At 32.9% G+C, this 19,736-nt stretch overlaps 1 protein-coding gene across 1 annotated transcript; it reads right to left on the bottom strand.

Annotated features, from left to right (window-relative positions):
• Window positions 1-3,369: 3,369 nt before the first annotated feature.
• LOC110100161 (protein NOI4-like) lies at window positions 3,370-16,933 on the bottom strand. The gene is made up of 3 exons (XM_020827588.2): window positions 16,667-16,933; window positions 4,268-4,462; window positions 3,370-3,623 (listed from the first exon to the last, which is right to left on the bottom strand). Exons 1-3 carry the CDS (start codon window positions 16,670-16,672, stop codon window positions 3,579-3,581), a joined length of 246 nt encoding a protein of 81 aa, XP_020683247.1. The 5' UTR covers window positions 16,673-16,933; the 3' UTR covers window positions 3,370-3,578.
• Window positions 16,934-19,736: the final 2,803 nt, after the last annotated feature.

Here is a 19,736-nt window from a genome sequence, read left to right as displayed (position 1 = left end):
AGACTACTTGAGAACTACTATTTTTTTTAACCACCATTTCAATTTAAGTTCATTTAAATATTCCCTCCTTATAATCCTCCATAATTTCAAAATTAAAAATTCAAAGATTCAAAAATTTTAATATTTATGGATTTAAATTTCAATTACAATTACAATCATAAATAGCACATAGTCTTTTATACCTCTTAACACACAAAAAAGAAAAATGATGCTTAAGTCACAAGAAAAAAAAAAATCTACTTAAGTGCTTTCTTTGAGCTTGTTATCCTAGGTCCTTGTATTTTCTTCTTTGATGTTGCATTTTGTGAGCTATTGGGTGTTTGAAGAGTTGGGATGCACACAACCCAAACACAACCACAAAAATTGAATACATGAAACTGGATGGATGTTTTTTCATAGTCATCAAAGTGTATTTTATGATAGTATCCAAAAAAAGATGTCTAAGAATATCATCACTAAGTCAACAAGCAAGTTAATCATAGGGAGTGGGTAACTTTCCTTTGGGTGTGTCGAGCTATGATTCATTAAGTCAACACACATCCTCCACTTGCCAGTGACCTTCTGAACCATCATAAAATTAGAAATTCTATCAGTATGTTGTAACTCCCTAATGAAATTAGCATCTTCTTCAGTTAGCATAATGGCTATCTTTTTAATTTTTTATTTTATGGGCTTGGCATCTCTTCTCATATTAAGTTTGTGATGGGTAGCTTCTTCGTTAATGTATGGCATCTCGGCTCTATCCACACAATGACATCAAGATTATCCCTAAAAACTTGGATAAGCTCGCCTTCATGCCTTGAGCTAAATGAGGTGCTTATTCTCAACATTCTCTCAGGCTCACCATTTATAGCCAGAACCTCCTCAATTGCTTCTATAATATCTAGCCCTAATCCTCATTCAACATATAGGTGTAATACCTCCTATAGGGAGGTACCTTCCCTACTGCTTTCAGGTAACATGCTTGAGATTGTATGAGGTCACCCCTCATAGTGATCTCTCAATCACCTAGCGGGGAGTTGACTGCTACATGATAGGTTGAGATGACCACGTTAAAGGAATTCAGGAGTGATCTCTCAAAGATGGCATTATACATGGTTGGTGTGTTCTATGATTATGAAATTTGTCATTACAGTTTACTGCTAGTCACCTTCACCCAAGGTGATCAGTAGGGCTATTACTCCTATATCCTTGTGCTCTCTTAATAAGACATAAAGAGGGCTTAAAATAGGGGTGAGTTGAGAGACAAGAAGATTTATTTTATCAAAAAGATTTTAAAATGATGTTAAGTGAATTCTTATGTCAATCAATACACTGCCAACTTGGTAAGTGACGGCCAAAGTCATGACAACCACTGCATCATTCTAGGGGTTCTCATTGGAGGGCCTATTTGTTTCACAAAATGTGATTGGGTGATGTCATTTGTTAGCACCCACAAGGTGGTGGAAGTTAACTTCACTAATCAAGGCCTTTTGGGGTTACTCACCATGGAAGACTCAGATAATTCGCCTCTCATGATGATGCTCACTAGTCCAACAATTTAAATAGAATAAGCAGAAATTGGCTCATTTCCATTGGGGCCTTTTCTGGGAACCAACCAAAGTCAACAAGTACAAACTCCTTTAGTTTACCTACCTTGATTGAATCCTCGAAGAGTCCATGGAGGTGTTAATATTCTATGGTGTTGTGGTCATGATTTTTGAGAAAAGGCACAACACATTGACATGTCACTAGTGTGTGCTCTCACCTTCATAAGCACTAGGCGCTTAAAAAACTATTTATTCTGGATGGCCTTACTAGCTCAACCATGGCCTCTTGGAAAAGAGTGATTGTAGGATAATTGGGAGTATGGTGCATGCATCCTCACTAATAGAGGCAAGTGGCGTGAGGTGGCTCCTCCATCCTCGATGTAGATGGTTTGATAATTCTAAGCATCATCTCCTATAGGGGTAACCTTTAGTGTCTGGGTGATGACAATCATGTGGTGTCAAGGGCATCCTATCAGTTTGTTGGTCCCTTGAGTGAATTCTATCTCATTCCTTACCGCACAATTAGTCTTTCTTAGTAGTGAATTCTCTAGGGCGAGTGGATATGAAAGACTTTACCATTCGATTGTATTCCTTAGCATTTATGTGGTTTTTAGCTAGTTCAAAAAACATAGCAACTGTCTTTAGCTACTATAAGCCTAATGCTTAATAGAATGAACCCTTTCTTAATCCTTACATCATAGCATATTGGTCAATAACTAGTTCTAGGTCTCTCACCTCAGGTGTCTCCCTCTGAAACTTGGCAATGAAGTTTCATGATGACTCATCGGGCTCTTGTTGCATCTTGAAGAGGGCTTGCAAGCTTGTATGAGACTTTGGGCGCTTTGTAAATTAAATTATAAACTTCTTTATGGACTCTGCAAAAGAGATGATCACTCCTACCAACAGGAAAGCAAACCACATCAGTGTTAACTCTTTGAGAGTTGTGAAAAAAAGCTAACACTTAGATGGTGAAAAGCCTTCAACAGAAAACAACCAAGTCAGAAGATCATGCTAGAGTACTCTCTTAAGTGCGTGCCTGGGTAACCCTACTAAGGCATCTTTAATCATTTTAGTCAATCTTTCTTGAATCTCCAAAATATTATGACATGTGATATAGTTTGAGGCGTCCATTTCACTGACGATTAGGGGTTGAGTTGTTTGTCGAGTTGTGTCTGTCTTCTTCTCACAAGCATCAATCTATGCTCAACACATTTATTAGAACATAGGATCCAAATTCATCAAGATGATATCCATTGTTACTAGCAAACAAACTCAAAAGACTTGACATGAAAACCCAGTGTGTATGGAATGAAGAAAGATTTTGGGAACTAAAATATTTCACTAGCTCAATAAGACATGTGTGATGTGATAAAAAAATTCAAAATGTGTCTCTTTACCCATTATTTAAAAGGAGTATGAGGACTACAAAAAATGCTACGCCAAAAAAGCTAAAAAATGCAATTATAAATAAGGCTCGTTACATATTACTACGGATAAGTGTCTCAATCAAATACGCACTTCATGTGATCACTATTCTTCAGCTCAACTCTACAATCTTATATCTAGTTTCCTTATGTTGGTATTCATGGGCAAGTCAATGAAGGTGAGTCCTCAAATGGTTGAGCTGAATTTTTGATGACCGCTTGGGTTTGGCTTCTTAAAGCAACTTTTTAGTACAAAAGTTAAAATTTTTGTACTTAAAAGTTGCTTTAAGAAGCAATAAAAAGCCGTCCAAAATGAAACCTAAATAAAAATGGAACAAGCAACAACCACGAGCATCCCAAATAGCATCAGAGAAAATATCATGGATAAACAAAGAACATTCAATCATTTAAATAAATGAAACAAACGATCAAACATGAATAAAGAGAAATTCTGGTGCTTTCCTCCAGTATCCATTAATATACATATGAAAAAATTTATTTGATCCTTCACAAATCACTATGCTTAACTCCCTTTCCACTGGACAAACATTAACTAGAATACAACAAAAAAGGTTCAAGAAGATTCTTTTAAGAGCCTGATCTGTTTCTCAAAGCCTTCGAACCTTCAGGATTCTGCTGGTGTAGATTTTAGGCAGCAACACCATTTATTCTGCAGTAAAGAAGATTTTTATATATATGAGCCCAAGTTCTTATTAAAATAAAAAGGTAACTTGAATTGTCCCGTTTTTTATTTTATTTTATTCTATTTAAAATATAGAGAATTAAACAATGTCGTTGTCAGGTCCCAAATCCTTGATAAGAAAAATAAAAGATTATGTTAAGTAGTCGACAACCAGTGTAAAATTTGTTGAATAACGAAAAAAAAACCTACGTAGTGAAATAAAGGTTTTTTTTTTTTAAATTTTTTTGGATAAAGGCTTGTTGTAGTTGTAGTTGTAGAATATGGCAAATGAATGTGTTATGAGCTCATTTGGTTGATGGGGGATAGAAGATATGTTCTAAAAATATATAAATTTTAGTATTCTCTAATGTTGGCTTTTAACTATATTCAACTAAACAATGACTCAAAATTTTACTTTTTTTAAAATATGGATTCTATGTTCTAGCAACTAAGGTTTCGTTTGAGACAGCTTTCTCATAGCTTCTTAAAACAGCTTTCTAGTACAAAAATTTTAATTTTTATACTAAAAAGTTGTTTTAAGCAACACTAAAAAAATCATCCCAAACGAATCCTAAATGAGCTTGGAGAAAAGAGCTAGACGTGCATTAACATAAAAGAAATGGGCAACTCACTGAGTGAGACTTGGCGGCGGCATGAGTGGTTCCATGTTTATCAGACACTTCCTTGGAGGGAGAGTTGGATCCTTGAATGTTGCTTCCAGTCTTGCGCTCATCCCTGGCTTTGTTGAATATTACAGTGAAGCTCTCTGCAGAAGCAGGGTCGTTGACATCCCATTCACCAAACTTGGGTAAGGGTTGGCCTGAGTCCTGTTGGGAAAAAAATATCAGTTTTTTAACACAGCAAATTGAATGGTTAAATCCGAATATAATGAATATGACAAAGGGGAAAAATGTTCAAAACATCAACTTAAGCTTTGTTTGGAATGACTTTCTTATTGCTCTTAAAGCAGCTTTTTAGTATAAAAATTTTTAAGAAGCAGTAACAAAGACGTCTCAAACGAAGTCTTAGAGATTTATCAGGAGATGTTTGAGCACTTGAAAATGCATATTAAAGAGGCAACACATATGTTGACAAACTTGGTTGACTGCAAGTGTGATATCATGACGGACAGTTTGGCATTGTAAAGAACCGACGATGTGCCAGTGCAATACAAGATCAACAAATTGTTCATTCGGTTGGTCTATCACAGGCTGTTTGATGGAGCTTGGTGTGAGTACAGCTTTACAATTTCTCATTCCAAAGTGCTTGAGAATGATTTATATACAGAAATTTTCATTAAGATGAATCCCATATTCAGTAGAATTTATGTATAGAGCAAAATGAGAGATTGATAGAGACTAATAAAGAATCTGATATTCATACTTTCATGAATTATGAAAAGAGATCATTGAAATCAAGTTCTGAAACAAAAAATATTGAAATGCAACTAGCATTGGGTTAAAGTCCCTATGATGAAATGCTCTATGGATCATTTCCTACATAAAAAAAAAAAAAAAAAATAAAAAAAAAAAAAAAAAAAAAGTAATATGGATCGGCTCTTAGACATGTATTATCATGAGGAGAATTCCTCTACTTCCAAGAGAAATGAAAGCAACTACGAAGGACGTCGAGAAGCACAAAAATGTTTGTTTGAGAAGAATTGCACTCTAACATCTCTGAAGATTGTAACAAATCTAAATTTAGAGTTGAATATAACAAAAGAAAACTAAGGAGATATTCTCAAGACAATTTTGGAATGGTGAGACCTATGCTTTAAAGATCACAAGCACATCAATGAAGATATTGAGGTTGGTAGATTGTGACAAGAGGCCTCCCATTGCAATATTTATGATACAATTAGCAGTGCATTTGAATGAGAATTAAATAAGTACAAGTAAGTTTTTCATATCATTAAAGAAAAATGGAGGTGCCAAACTTGGTCAATCATTTCATTAAGATAGCTATTATAATAACCTAAAGTAATTTGATAGGAATAAATCTAAATTATAGGCAGATGGATAATTAATGGGGTATATGTAACTATTGGTAGGTTAGTGGGAAACCCAAAGGAAAGAATGGTCATAAATTAAAACTCACTAACGAAGCTTGTCATCCACTAAAAACAGATAAGAAGTCTCCAGGTATATTTTTTAATTTTACTTTCATATAGTGTTAAACTTTATATATATAGATATATTTTTAATGAGACACTATAATTTTAATACAAAGGAATGGAAGGAGATGTATGGCCTATCAACCCTAATTTTACAAAGAATTGGTAATTAAGATTTTAGGCTTAACTTGTAACATTGTTGGCAATGAGAGAAACAAGAGTGTCTTTAAGCAAGTTAATAATTTATTAATTTTAAATACACTAAATGATTCACATATTTTATAATTTTTTTTAATTTCTTTTTTATATATTTAAAAAGAAGAGAAACCAGTTGGATCAAAAGCATTCAAATGACTTAAATGTTTTATCAAGTACAACCAAACTTCAAAAAAAAAAAAAATCAATTTGAGAGATGCATTGCTGCAAATACATTGGATTGCATTGATGAAAATTGTGACTGGAAAATTGAAAAAATGGAAGATACTAGTGAGGAATGTTTTGCTGCTGAAGACCTAACTTAGCAATAATATAAAGAGGCGTCAAGAATAGTTGATTGAAGATGATTTGAAAGATTTAGCAACTTAAACTAAGAAAAGGTTCATCTACAATGAGGACTAATCCATTTTGACCTACATTCACTTCTACTACGTTCAAGAAAGAGAAGATGAAATTGACTCACAAGAAGAAGTTTTTGAAGATCATGAACTTCTAGTTGAAGCAGAAAGATATTATGTGAATGAAAGAGAAGATTATGACTAATGATTTATCTTATGCTTGCTTTATGAAACTTGAGATTTTATGCATTTAACTTTAGATTTTGCTATAAATTAAATGTGTTTATGCAATCAAGAAGTTCTTAACATTTACATCAAATTACTATACTACTTTAATATTTTGCTAATTCCCATGCATAATATAAATTGTTACAGATTTCAACTTCTAGGTTGAATTTTGATGTTTGTCTTCAAATAAGGTATTAACCTCATATTTCTTTTAGAGATAGAAGAGGGAGATAAAGAGTAAGGCATAAGTTTGATTGATAAAATGGGAGTTGCAACAAACACCAATTTGACTGATTTTTTTTCGAGAGTACGGCAACCTTTTCATATAAAATATAATCAACCAAAACATAAAATAAATAAATTAATTAAAGGCATATATCGTGATCTAAATTCATTCAGCCTCCTTTGTCCATTACAATATAGTCCACTCAATTTGATGTCATCCAAATGCAAGATCAACATCTATAAAGTTTATACAACTACTAAATTATTTAATTTCATTATTCCTTATATTTTGAGATTTGTTTTCTTTCAAGCAACAAAATGTCAAAATGCTTCAAAATAAACATCTTAAATTTGTAAAAAACATTTATATAACTTTCTAGTCCAAGCATATCCAATACATTTATAGGTGCTGTATTTTTCAATACCAAATATTCACTGAATTTACTTATGGAAAATGCCTCTCTATAAAAAGGTTCTTATAGCGTAATATATATAGCTGCTCTTTTCTTTTTATGCTTGGGAATGGTAGAAAATCCTTATAATATTCTTTAGTAAGCCTTAGATTTAATTTATGGGCAATCAATAATTTTTTTTGTAGACAATTTTTATATAGAAATCTTATAAAGATATTTATAAATAATTGTTTCCTTTAGTATAAATGGATTCCTTAATCTATGTTTAGAAGCTCTTATTCTTTTATTCTCTTAGTGCATATTTGTCAATGACAAATAACACACCCATAGCACAAAGGTCCTATGGAGCACAATGCATAGCACATGCTAATCAAAACAAAATGCAAAATATTAAAAATTTATCAATAACATACAAGTAAATATACACGAACATTTATGAAAACTACTAAATTAAAAAATAAACTACCACAAACCTAATGAATTAAGCTAGAAAAAAATTATGTTACAAAATCCTAAAAAAAGTTAGATTTGAAAGAAACATTAGGGTAAAAATCTAATTCCATATACAAAACTTAGGCTTGTAGAATTAGAAATTGGAACTTGTAAACTCAATATAAAGAGTTGAATATTTGAACAAGTCTCAAGATAAAAAACCAAGAGCTTGGAATAGATCAAAGAAATTATTACGCTCATTTCATAGCTTTGGTAATATCCAAATGCAACTTTTTTTTACATAAGAAGAATATCAAAAAAGGAAAAGTAAATATTAGAACTCTATAAGTCAGAAATATGTAAAATTCAATCTTCAAATGTAGTAAAGCAAGAACTACACTTCTATCTAGTGCCAAAGTTGTTTTCATTGCTTGTCAATGTCCTCAACTTCACCTTCACCATCATAGACAAAGCTCTCTCATCACCTATCAAAGCTCTAGCCTTCATCTTCACTAATTAAAGACCTCACCGTTGCCATTAGAGTCACACATCAAAACGCTCACCATCCATCAAAATCGAGACATCTCACATGGCTTACAACAAGCAAAGAATGTCTCACATACTTGTGTCAAAGCAAAGACTGTTTCAAGTCCGTATGAAGCCTAGAAAATGCTAACAACATCAAGCCTTTATCCCACTACGTAGGGTCAGCTACATGAATCATTTCTCTCCAGTGTGTTATGTTAATAGTTGAATTCTCCTTTAAATCTGATAAAGAAAAGTCATTTCTTACATTTTCTAACCAAATCTTTTTAGGCCTACCTCTATCTTTCTTAACATAAGCTAAATCTAATGCATTTACTCTCCTAACCGGATTATCGGAAGGCCGCCGTTTTATGTGACCAAACCATCTAAGGCGACTCTCTCTAATCTTATCTTCCACTAGAGCTACTATAACCTTTTTCACATATATGCTCTTTTCGTATGCTGTCTCTAAGAGTAAAGCCAATCATCCACCTAAGCATCCTTATCTTCACAATGCTTAACTTAATAATATGCTTCTCTTTTAATGGCCAACATTTTGCACCATAAAGCATTGCAGGTCACACCACCATCTTATAGAATTTTCCCTTAAGTTTAAGGGGAACTTTTCTATCACGCAACAAGTCCGATGCATTCCTCCACTTCAACCATCCAACTTGAATTCTATTAATAATATTCCAATTTATTTCACAATCACTCTGAACAATAGACCCCAATATATCTAAAACATGTACTCTTATTAATGGGTGGATCGCCCAATGTCACAATCCCCCACTAGATCTATTACTACTAAAATTACACTTTATATATTCGATTTTAGATCTCAAATGAAAACCTTTAAACTCTAAGGATGACCTCCATAATTCAAGTTTACCTTCAACTCCCTCTTTAGTCTTAACAACAAGAAGAATATCATCAGCAAAAAGCATACACCAGGGTACAACCTCTTACAAATGTCTAGTGAGAACAACCATGACTACAACAAAGGATATAAGCTTAAGACTAATCCTTAATGTAATACAACTAAAATAGATTAATACTTGGTCAAACCATCTTGTGTTTGAATACAAGTAATAGCTCATGCATACATATCCTTAGGACTTGAATATAAGCATTATTAGCCCCTTTCTTTTCTAGAACTCGCCATAGCACTTCTCTTGGAACTTTATTCCATGCTTTCTCAAAATAAATAAATATCATATGAAGAACCTACTTATTCCCTCTATACTTCCCCATCAAACCTCTAATAAATGTATGGCTTCCATTATAGAACTACTCGACATGAATCCAAATTGATTTTGAGAAACATTAGTATCACATCCTAACCTATGCTCCATAACTCTCTTGCATAATTTTAAAGCATGATACATTAACTTTCATTCCACTATAATCCACACAATTTTGTGCATCACCTTTATTCTTAAAAATAAGAATCAACACACCCATTCTCCACTCATTTGACATCTTTGTAGTTATAAAAATAATATTAAAAAGTTTAGTAAGTAAAGAAATTCCTTCATCCCCTAAGCATTTCCACATCTCTATTGGAATATCACAAGTCCAACAATTTTTTTACACTTCATTTTCTTTAAAGCCTCTCTAACTTCAATTTTACTAATATACTGATAAAACGAAAAACTTTATTTTCATTGAATAAATCTAGTGGACTAAAATCAATTGCTTTCAAGTGAAGTGCTAAGTGATAAGTGCTAATGTGGACTAAAACTTTATTTTCATTGAATAGATCTTGTGGACAAAAAACTTTGCTTTTAAGTGAAGTGCTAATGTCACTAAAATCAATTGTATTCTCACAATGTTCATTGAAAAGCTTAGCAAAATATCTCATACACCTTTGTTGAATATCTTCTTCTAATAAAAACACTTTTTGATCTTCATTCTTAATGCACTTCACTTGAACTAAATCCTTACTACTCCTATCTCTTTGTTTGGCTACCTTATACATTTATATTTCGTCCTCCGTAGTATCTAATATATTATATAAATTATTGAAAGTTAAAATCATTGCATTGCATATTACTTTCTTAGACTCCTTATGGACCTCTTTATATCTTTTTCTAATTATCAAAGTTTTTATATCTAAACAAATTTTTATAACAAAGGTTCTTATTTTTTATCTTTTCTTGCACATTTTGATTTCACCACAAAAAAGTTTTACTATTAAGAGTTTTTTCATTAGATACTCCAAACATATCCTTTGCAACATTCTTAATATCACTAGCTATTTTTTTTCACATAACATTAGCTTCCTTATGCATAGACAAAATCTCAAAAATGATTTTGCTAGTATTCTTTAATGCCCCCATCTAATTCTAAAAAATTCTAATAAAAATAAAAAAAAACACTGTTAATTTTAAATAATATATCACACAAATCAAAATAACATATGCTACAAAGGATGTGTGCTATGCACCGTCTGTCTACAGCATAAATAACGCACGTTATTTTGATCCCTATGCCTTATCATGCAAATAGCATGGGAAGTACACCATGCCATGCTATGCATTATAGCGCAAGCTATTGTGTAGTACTAATGTGTATGACCTAGTGGTGGTTGAATAAATGGGTAGAAGGTAAAGTTGACTTGGAAGAATATGAGATGGATGACATTTTTAGGGAAAAACCAGTAGATGTAGGGATGGTTTAACATGATCCATTTTCATTAGATCCTTCAACTATTACCGTTATTTTCCTTCAACTATTACAGTTATTTTCCTCGTATAGATTATCATCCCTTAAAAGTTAAAACATAGAGATATTTTTCCATGCGCTTTTATTTTACCTTATGTTTACTTCATACAATCTTTGATTGGCAAATCAAAACTATTCACCTGAAACATAATAAAAAATAATAGGATGCTAAATTTGATGAAATTTCAATATAATTCATCAAGCATAAGAGAATAGCACCCTAATAGACAATTTACATGTTGGGGTAAATGATTCATAAATTTCATGGTGTAGGATTAGTCAAATCAAATGAATTTTTTTTAACATTTATTAAAAGACATCTAGAAATTTTTTGGAATTGATTACTAAAAATAAAATATAGTAATTTTGTTGTGAGGCAATACAAGTTTATTTTTTATTAAGTTCGATCAACCATCAAATCTTCATAAGTTGTCAAATTAGATTAACAAGTTGTTCTTATGTTATAGATCAATATCAATAATCTTGATCTCATATTTGAAGGTATCAATATAGAGAAGTGTTAAATAAATTTTATAGTATTTTATTATCTTAAATATCAGTTAAAATAATATTATTTGTTATTGTTGTGCAAGAATGTTTTAGGAAAGAAGAAAAATTCACAAGTGTTGAACCAGCGCCGCAGCGTCCACAACACCCCGGCATCAGATCAAGACATCGCAACGCTAGAGCCTCGGGAAAAATGTAAATTAATTCACCGCCCCGACAAAGCCAAGGTCGGCGCTACAACGGTTCACGACGCCATAAATCATCACCGCAACGTTGGAGTCTCAGGAATTTGAGCTTCAAATTGCACAACGCCGCAGTGCCGGATTACATATTCAAGCACCGCTCAACTTTCTCAGTGCCACGGTGTGTTTGTTTATGTACTGAATATAAAAAAATTTCAATCTTTTTGTTTGGGGGGTTCTGTCATTTTCGGAGGAGTCATTTCAGTGAGTCCTGAGAGCTTAAGTGAAATGACACCTTAGAATAAAATCTAAGGAAGACCAAGGGAAAGAAAAATAGATCATTTGGAGAACATTAGCCTATCTTATTGTGATCAGACAGACTTTTGGAGTAAGAAAAGATCATGGAGAGTGAACTTGTACTATTAGGATGATATTTATTTTCACTTTGACTCTTGTACTTTCTCTTTTATGCAATCAATGATATCTGTGTTGTTCTATTTTAATTCCAAGGCCGACTAATTCTCTAATTTTGGGCTAATAGTGTGAGCCATTTGTTATTAGTAATATAGACTCTTGTACTTTAATTAATTATTGGATATTTTCAATATCGCTCGTTTTTAATTTAATCTATACAATGGTCATATGTAGAGTTAAAACATAGTTTGATATATTGCCTCGATGTAGGAATATCGGAACAAATAGGAGTATTGAAATGGAACTCTTGCATACCTAGATATAAAATGTTTAGTATTCTAGAGTCTATGGAGAAATAGTAACTGTAGGAGGGCAATAAACATTCCTTCACTTCCTTAAAAGCTCGATATAGATCAGGATGTATATGCTCTTATTCACAACCAACTTATAAGACTCTACTTAGGAAAGCTTGGGAACTTCACGATCATTAGTCCAAAATATTTTATCAACTAGTATCTTATCTTTTCTCTTGAAATTTTCAAAAGTGACAAAATCCAAAACCTAATTTTCGATTGATAAACATTGTAGCTAGAGTAGACAGTACTAGAACACTCGCATTGTAGCATAACATTTTCTCTTGAGATCAACTCTCATATAACTTTTATTACTTAATCGACACGTGCACTTACGTTTTTTAGTGGGCTTTTATATCAAAGAAAATCTAAGCATATTTCACACACATCTATCTAATGCACACGCCTGCACAACCCAATTCCACGCACATCAAAAAGTAATTGTGAGGATGTTGTATACTTAATGTGTGCATGTGAATCAATCATTTTTAAATGCCTGCACAACAACTGAACTCCTGAATTTCAAGTTGAGGATGACTCATTCAAATCCTACTTGATATCACCCCTAGAGGATAGATCCCTTAGTTGTTGAAATTTAAAATTTAAACCCCTATATATGGTGAGAATTCTAAATTTGATGAAGTAAACTGCAATATTTGTGAGTTTATTTACATGTATAATGAGTAGTTCTAATTACATTATAATGTTAATGATGCTAGATTCCAAATTAAACTATGGCTTTTTTCACCCCTATTTCAAATACTACAATTTCTGATGATGACGGTGGATTAGGAGTGAGGAATTAAATGCATATGTAGGTGTTCCCAAGTCATGGGAAAAAACGAACATTGCATTATGCCTCCACATACATATAATGAAAGTTCATACAAGTTGAAATTTAAAGATACCATGCTTAATAATAAGGTTGTGAAATAAACTTGTTAGCCGATGAGACTGTGAGCATAAAATTTTAATAGACTTAATTAGACAACATAAATAATATCAAAATAGTGCAAATGGGATCAGCCATGACGGGTTAAGAACTGTTACATAAGCTTAATTTTTATTTAAAAAAAAATTAAAAGACCACCACTCAAACAGTCTTGCATTTCACTAACTACAAGTCTTAGGAAACACCAACCAATCATCATCAACAATTATTGATTGCTAGAAAACTTCAACTGGCACCCTTTGAGCTTTAATTGACTATTGTCAAAGTCCAATGAGTTACTGACTAGTTTCCAACAATCTTTAACAATCAACAACAATAACATCAAGCATTTATCCCACTATGTGTGGTTGGTCACATAAATTCTTTTTCTTCATTGTGTCATGTTAAGAGTCAAATTCTCATTTCAATCTAATAAAGAAAGGTCATTTCTAATATTTTCTAACCAAGTCTTTTGAGGTCTACCTCTACTTTTCTTAACATAAGCCAAATCTAATACATCTACTCTCATAATCAGGTCATCAAAAGGCTATCGCTTTATGTGACCAAATCATCTAAGGCAACTCTCTCTAATCTAATCTTTCATTGGAGCTACTCCAACCTTTTCATGAATATGCTCATTTCATAACCTATCTCTAAGAGTAAAGCCACTCATCCACTTGAGCATCCTCATCTCTGCAACACTTAACTTAATATTATGCTTCTCTTTTAATTGTCAACATTCTACACCATAAAGCATAGCAGTTCTCACCACCATCTTATAGAATTTTTCCTAAAGTTTAAGGGGGAATTTTCTAAATAGAGAATTCCATTGCCGGGATTTGAACTCGGGTCATCTAGGTGAAAGCCAGATACCCTTATCGGACTAGACGACAATGGATTCGTCTAGTCCATTGTCAAACATGTTTGGTGTCAGTGATCACCTTCTTAGGCTTTATCATCGCAAGCCTTCATTTTTATTTTGTAAATGAAGAGAAGAGTTATAATATATCTTTTGGCTTGTTTGGTTGGCGCTTAAGTAGCTAAATCAAGATAAGCAAAGTTTGTTGATGTTTGTCTTAAGAATCAAGCAAAGTTATGTCAATTTGTGAGTAAAAAAGATAAAGTTGTATGCTAGGATAATATGATAAAATTGTTTCATTATATTTTGGCTTAAGATTATTTTCTTCACTGAACATGGCGTTCTAATATTGCATAAACATGAGTTGATTTACTCTTAATAGAACTTCATGATGATTAACAAAGTCAAAAATATTGAATTTACTTGAACAAAATTTCAAAAAATGTTCATTAACATCTTCATATTAAATAAATTATTTTGCCACGTAAATTTGAACATCTTGAAGTAGGTAATAGTGACTAAAAGAGGGTGGGAACACAGCTAGCATAATCACGAGTAAAAGATGGCTAACACTAGGGTAAGTATTGGAGAAGCATAGGGAAATGATGCATAATAACTAGAGAATCAAGGGCAAATGTGATGAGAGGAAAAGAATTGAAAGTAGAGAACATATTGATGGAAGAGGGTGGCACATGATGGAGAATATAAGCTAAGCATCTAATACTTCAAAGTAATGAATTTATTTTTCCTCCCACTTAAGACTTATGACATGAAAATCATAACTTAAATTCCATTTGGGCTATTTGGTAGGGCTTAGGGGTTTAAGCTAGCATAAGATTGACTAAAGCTCCAATCAAATAGGTATAAATCCTTAAATGGTTCACCCAACCAGACTCTTTTTACTTCTTTCATAGCATTATTACAAGGGCTCAAAATGAATAGTGATGGGCGTTCTGATATCCCAATTAATGGAAGTAAAATTTGTCTTAAAATATTTTATAAATGCATGTAGTGATGTTCTATAAACTAAAATAATACAAAAAATGTACTCACTTCAACATAAATAATCTTTGAAACTATAAGAAAGAAACTATCGGAATATGCAAATTAAAGTAAAAAATGATGAGAAAAATCTGCAAAAGGATTGAAGGAAACATCAAAGCTTCATATATAGGATCATACAAACAAAATACCACCCAAATTTTTCATATGAATATAAAATACATTAGCTATCTATTTCTAAAAATAGAAAATATACGTAAACCAAGAATAAGGATAAATCTAACAAAAAAGTTGAAAAGGACCAAAAAGCACCTTCAAAGGTATAAGAGAAGAAGGATAGCTAAAAAAGTCTACAAGTCTTAGGGGCTGTTTGGCAACAAGTAGGATTTAACTTGAATATGATTTAGTAAATCCTGTAAATCTGGATTTAATAAATCATGCTAAATTTAAATCCTAAAAACTGTTTGGCAATATAAATGTTAAATCATGTTAAATCTTGTGGAGCTACTTGGTAATATAATCAAATTTTAAGGTGCTGCAAAACACTTGATGCTCAAAGCCAACTCCTCTATTCTCTCTCCCACTCTCCCACACGCATTGAAATGTTAAATCCACCGCACTGTAGGATTTAGTAAATCCATTGCAAAAAGGACCAAACAGCGGATTTATTTCGCTATAAGTTTGAATGGCGGCGTAAATCCTATTTTGCGGAATTTAATGTAAATGCTGCTCAAATCCGGCATAAATGCCGTTGCCAAACAGCCCCTTAGGAAAAATAACAATGCCATGAGATAATATATACTGCATTAAAAAAACTACAGATTTAAGATATTAAATTAGATCACTTATATTTCAGGGACGTCATTGGGAACGATTGTTTAAATAATCATTTGTCGATCTGCTTGTTGGAGCTGAACATAACACATGCCATTACTCCTAGATTTATAGATACTAATATAATTTTGTGCGCTCCAAAATCACAAGTCATCAGGTCTTCAATGATTATTAATCAGCTTCTAATTGAATGCCGTTTTGTTCTGCCCATCACACGAGAAGAACCACTAGCCAAGTAATAATCTACCTCTGTTCAGCTCTTCCCAGAGCTCACGGAATTAAATTTCCAATCATCAGCTAGGAACTCATCACTTAATGCTGCAGTGATTAAAGTTCATAATTGACTGGAATCAATACATTCTTAGCAAACATCGCCTTGCCCTACCTAAATCTAGTAACACGGGTAACAAAAAGAACATCGAGCATAGGAAAAGGCCATACACAAACTGTAAATAAATGAATTCAACCTCAAACAAAATATCATTACTTGACCAGGATCGAACATCTAGTTAGGATACCTAGTAGATAAGAAGAGAGATAAAAACCAAAGTTTTGTCTTCAAATCAGCGAATACAGAAGCTAAAGCTCCACAAATTGATCTAAAAACGCAAACATACCAATCACAAACTCAAAACCCTAGATACATAGACAATCATTGCTTGGATCAAACAAAACTCGAGAAGAACTCATACAGATGAATCAAACAAAATTGAAATCAAGATCAAATCTTACCGACATCGAATCTTCCCTCGCAGAGGCAGCGCTGGGCCCAAGAGACAGGAAGGGGGCAGTAGAGATATAAGAGAATAGGATCACTAACAACTTTCAAAATAAATCGCATAATAAAACATTTGCATGTGCGCCTGGAGAGTCGAGGGTCATGACGGCCGTTAAGGTTAACGGAACGCCATTGACGCCCGACACTGGCATAGCTTGGAGAAGTCCTAAATCGCGACAGGAGCACAACATGCTGGCAGACATGGTCGCCATATGTCGAGTAGTCAGAATAAACATCGCAAAGAGAACAAGAATGTTTATCCGAAACAAGATATTAGTTGTTTTAAGCCCATCCATCAAAGTGACAAATTGTTTTGTGTAGTCATCGAATAGTACAGAGGCGAATCATAACGTATCATGTCACCTAGTATTGAGCGGTACACATAAAATAACGATATTACGTTTTCTCATTCGTCTCTAGACGTCATTCGATGACCGCACAGAATAATTCCTCCGTCAAAACAAGCCAATCATACATTACAAAATGTATAGAGTACTTTTTATGCCAAACTTATTTCCACCAAGATGGAGAAACATGAGAGTAAAGGGAGAGTGAAATTATTTAAACTTGGGCTCGTGCACGTCGCTCGGTTGGTAGATGTGAATAACTTCCTCCGGCGAGCTCGCGTTCGAAGCTCTTAACGTTCCATATATATATATATCATCAAGCCTAAATGAGAGACAAGCTATACAAGCTGCCTTCCAAGTTAAAGATAGATTTGTATTTTAACCAATGATCTCACAAAAAAGATAGGTTGTTAACTTCAATAGCATTAATCAGTTCATTACAAAAGAAATCTCACAAATGGTTTACATTTAAAATAACTTTTTAATTGCATGGCATTTTTAAAATAAAATTTTAAATTTTAAAATTTGATTGATCATTATTAGTTGAGTAGACAAAATAAATAATATGACATAAAAATGTTTATCTTACCATGAGATATTATAGCCAAATCATTAAAAAAATTCTCGTAAATATTGTATATTTAAAAAAACTTTTTTGTAACACTTTTTTTATCCAAATTTGTCCATGGGTTATATCTGATCTTACTAGAATGCAAACTCAAAAAATAAGAACCCAAATACCTTTGATGAGTATGGAAAAAACAAGAAGAAGATTTGGGGGATATTTTATCTCTAACTCAAAGAGTGCCTTCAGAATGTAATAAAAAATTCAAAATAGTCTTATTTATAATTTATTTGTAGGAATCTGAAGGTTATAGGAAAGGCTATACCACAAAGATAAAAAGTATAATAGTAAATGATTATACCTAATACAAACCACCAGCACAAGTGTCATGCTCATATAGAAGTTGGGAATTACAACTAGTTTTTTATCTAGCTCCTCAGTCTCGAGGCTAATTCCTTATGATGAGTGTTCATGGGCGAGCTAACGAAGGTGAGTTCTCTGATGGGTCAACCAAGAAGGACTAATGTTAGTGTAACTTCCAGTAGGTCACCCATCCCAGAATTGTTTTAGGATGAGCACACTTAACTGTGGAGTTTTTTAAATAAAATTTCAACCATTACACCCAAATGTGCCTCAATGTTTAAAAGTATAACTTCTTTCACTTAAGAGATTTCATAGTTACTTAGTCATCCACTGAGTGAATTCATTACATTGGCATAAACAAAATGGATGTATATATTGTATATTATGATGATGATACTTCATAATAGACATCTTGAAGTTCTTTTAATTTTTATAAGGACTTTTGTATAGTTGATCCTTCATTATTGATTATAGTAGTGCCTCCTCATACAATGAGTGCTTCTGCCACCATGATTGTAATAGGGGATGAGTCATCGATGAGGGTTAAATTATTAAGGAGATTATTAAGAAGTAGGAGGAGGCACCTACTATTTAGGAGACCCCCAAAAAAACAAGGAGGATGTGGAGCCTACAATACCACACTTCTCATTGTTATTCGGCTCCTTAGGCACAGCATTCTCACTGTTAAATCATGTTGGAGGCATGATTGGAGTGACTCATTACTATGGAGAAAGCCCTCAATCTATAGGGTATCACTGGTAAGAGAGGAAGTAGTTCCCAGAAAGGCGATGTCATAGAAGTGGATGCCTAGATTTAGAAGGATGTCTCATCATTGGAAAGTGAGATAACAGTGACTCGCAGCTTCTTGTGGACAAATCCAATCATTAAAAGCGAGTGGTTCTTTTTGAAGTATTAGCTAGAGTTAAAGTTATTTCCACATGAGGCAACTTCTGATGTTATATAAAATATTTTTTTATGGTTCCATGTAAGTTCTTCCCACTTCTATTTTCTTATGTATGTATATTATTATGTGATAATTTAATTAAATAAAATGTTAATGTCAGAGAGAGTACACCTATATTTACTTAATGTATTATAATCATCACTTTTATTATTGTGGTGTGTACTTTGTTTTTGCTTTGAATGTTATAGTGTGGGCAAGAAGAAGACTTAAATGTTTTGTTTGATGATATGACAAGTTAGTAACTTACCTTTGAGTGGAAAGTTTATTACTTGCCTCATAAGTGATGTGCTCATAGTATTTGAGGACATGATGAGTTGGATGTGATATTCATGGTGATCTCCTTTTGAGATGAAATTTCCAATGAGATGTATAGCATGCAACCTTTCATTAAGTTTAATATATATAATAAGTGGTAGCTAGTGATAAGGGCAAGTAAGAAAATATCTATCATATCTTGAGGTAATGATGTAAATATAGGTGAAATATGAGCATTAATAGTATATGTGACCAGCATCTCGATGTTCATGCCCTATTCATCCTATGTAAGTATCCCATGGTCGGACCTATATTGTGAGCTCTCATTTGTCGCCCTCTTCAATTAATATGTTGAGAATCTCAATGACCGCTCTTCACAAATGTATTTTTGCCTTCATGAATGTTGATTACTGGCAAACATCAAGGGTGAAGACTACATATGTTAACCATATATTGGGAAAATACTTCACAAAGATAATACTGCAAGTTCATGTTTTTGTTCAAGACAAGAACCTCAGCACCTCCTATAA

Source organism: Dendrobium catenatum, unplaced genomic scaffold (assembly GCF_001605985.2).
Source record: "Dendrobium catenatum unplaced genomic scaffold, ASM160598v2 fragScaff_scaffold_1183, whole genome shotgun sequence".
In the NCBI taxonomy this organism is placed as follows: Eukaryota; Viridiplantae; Streptophyta; class Magnoliopsida; order Asparagales; family Orchidaceae; genus Dendrobium; species Dendrobium catenatum.
This window is presented reverse-complemented; position numbering and strand designations above follow the sequence as displayed.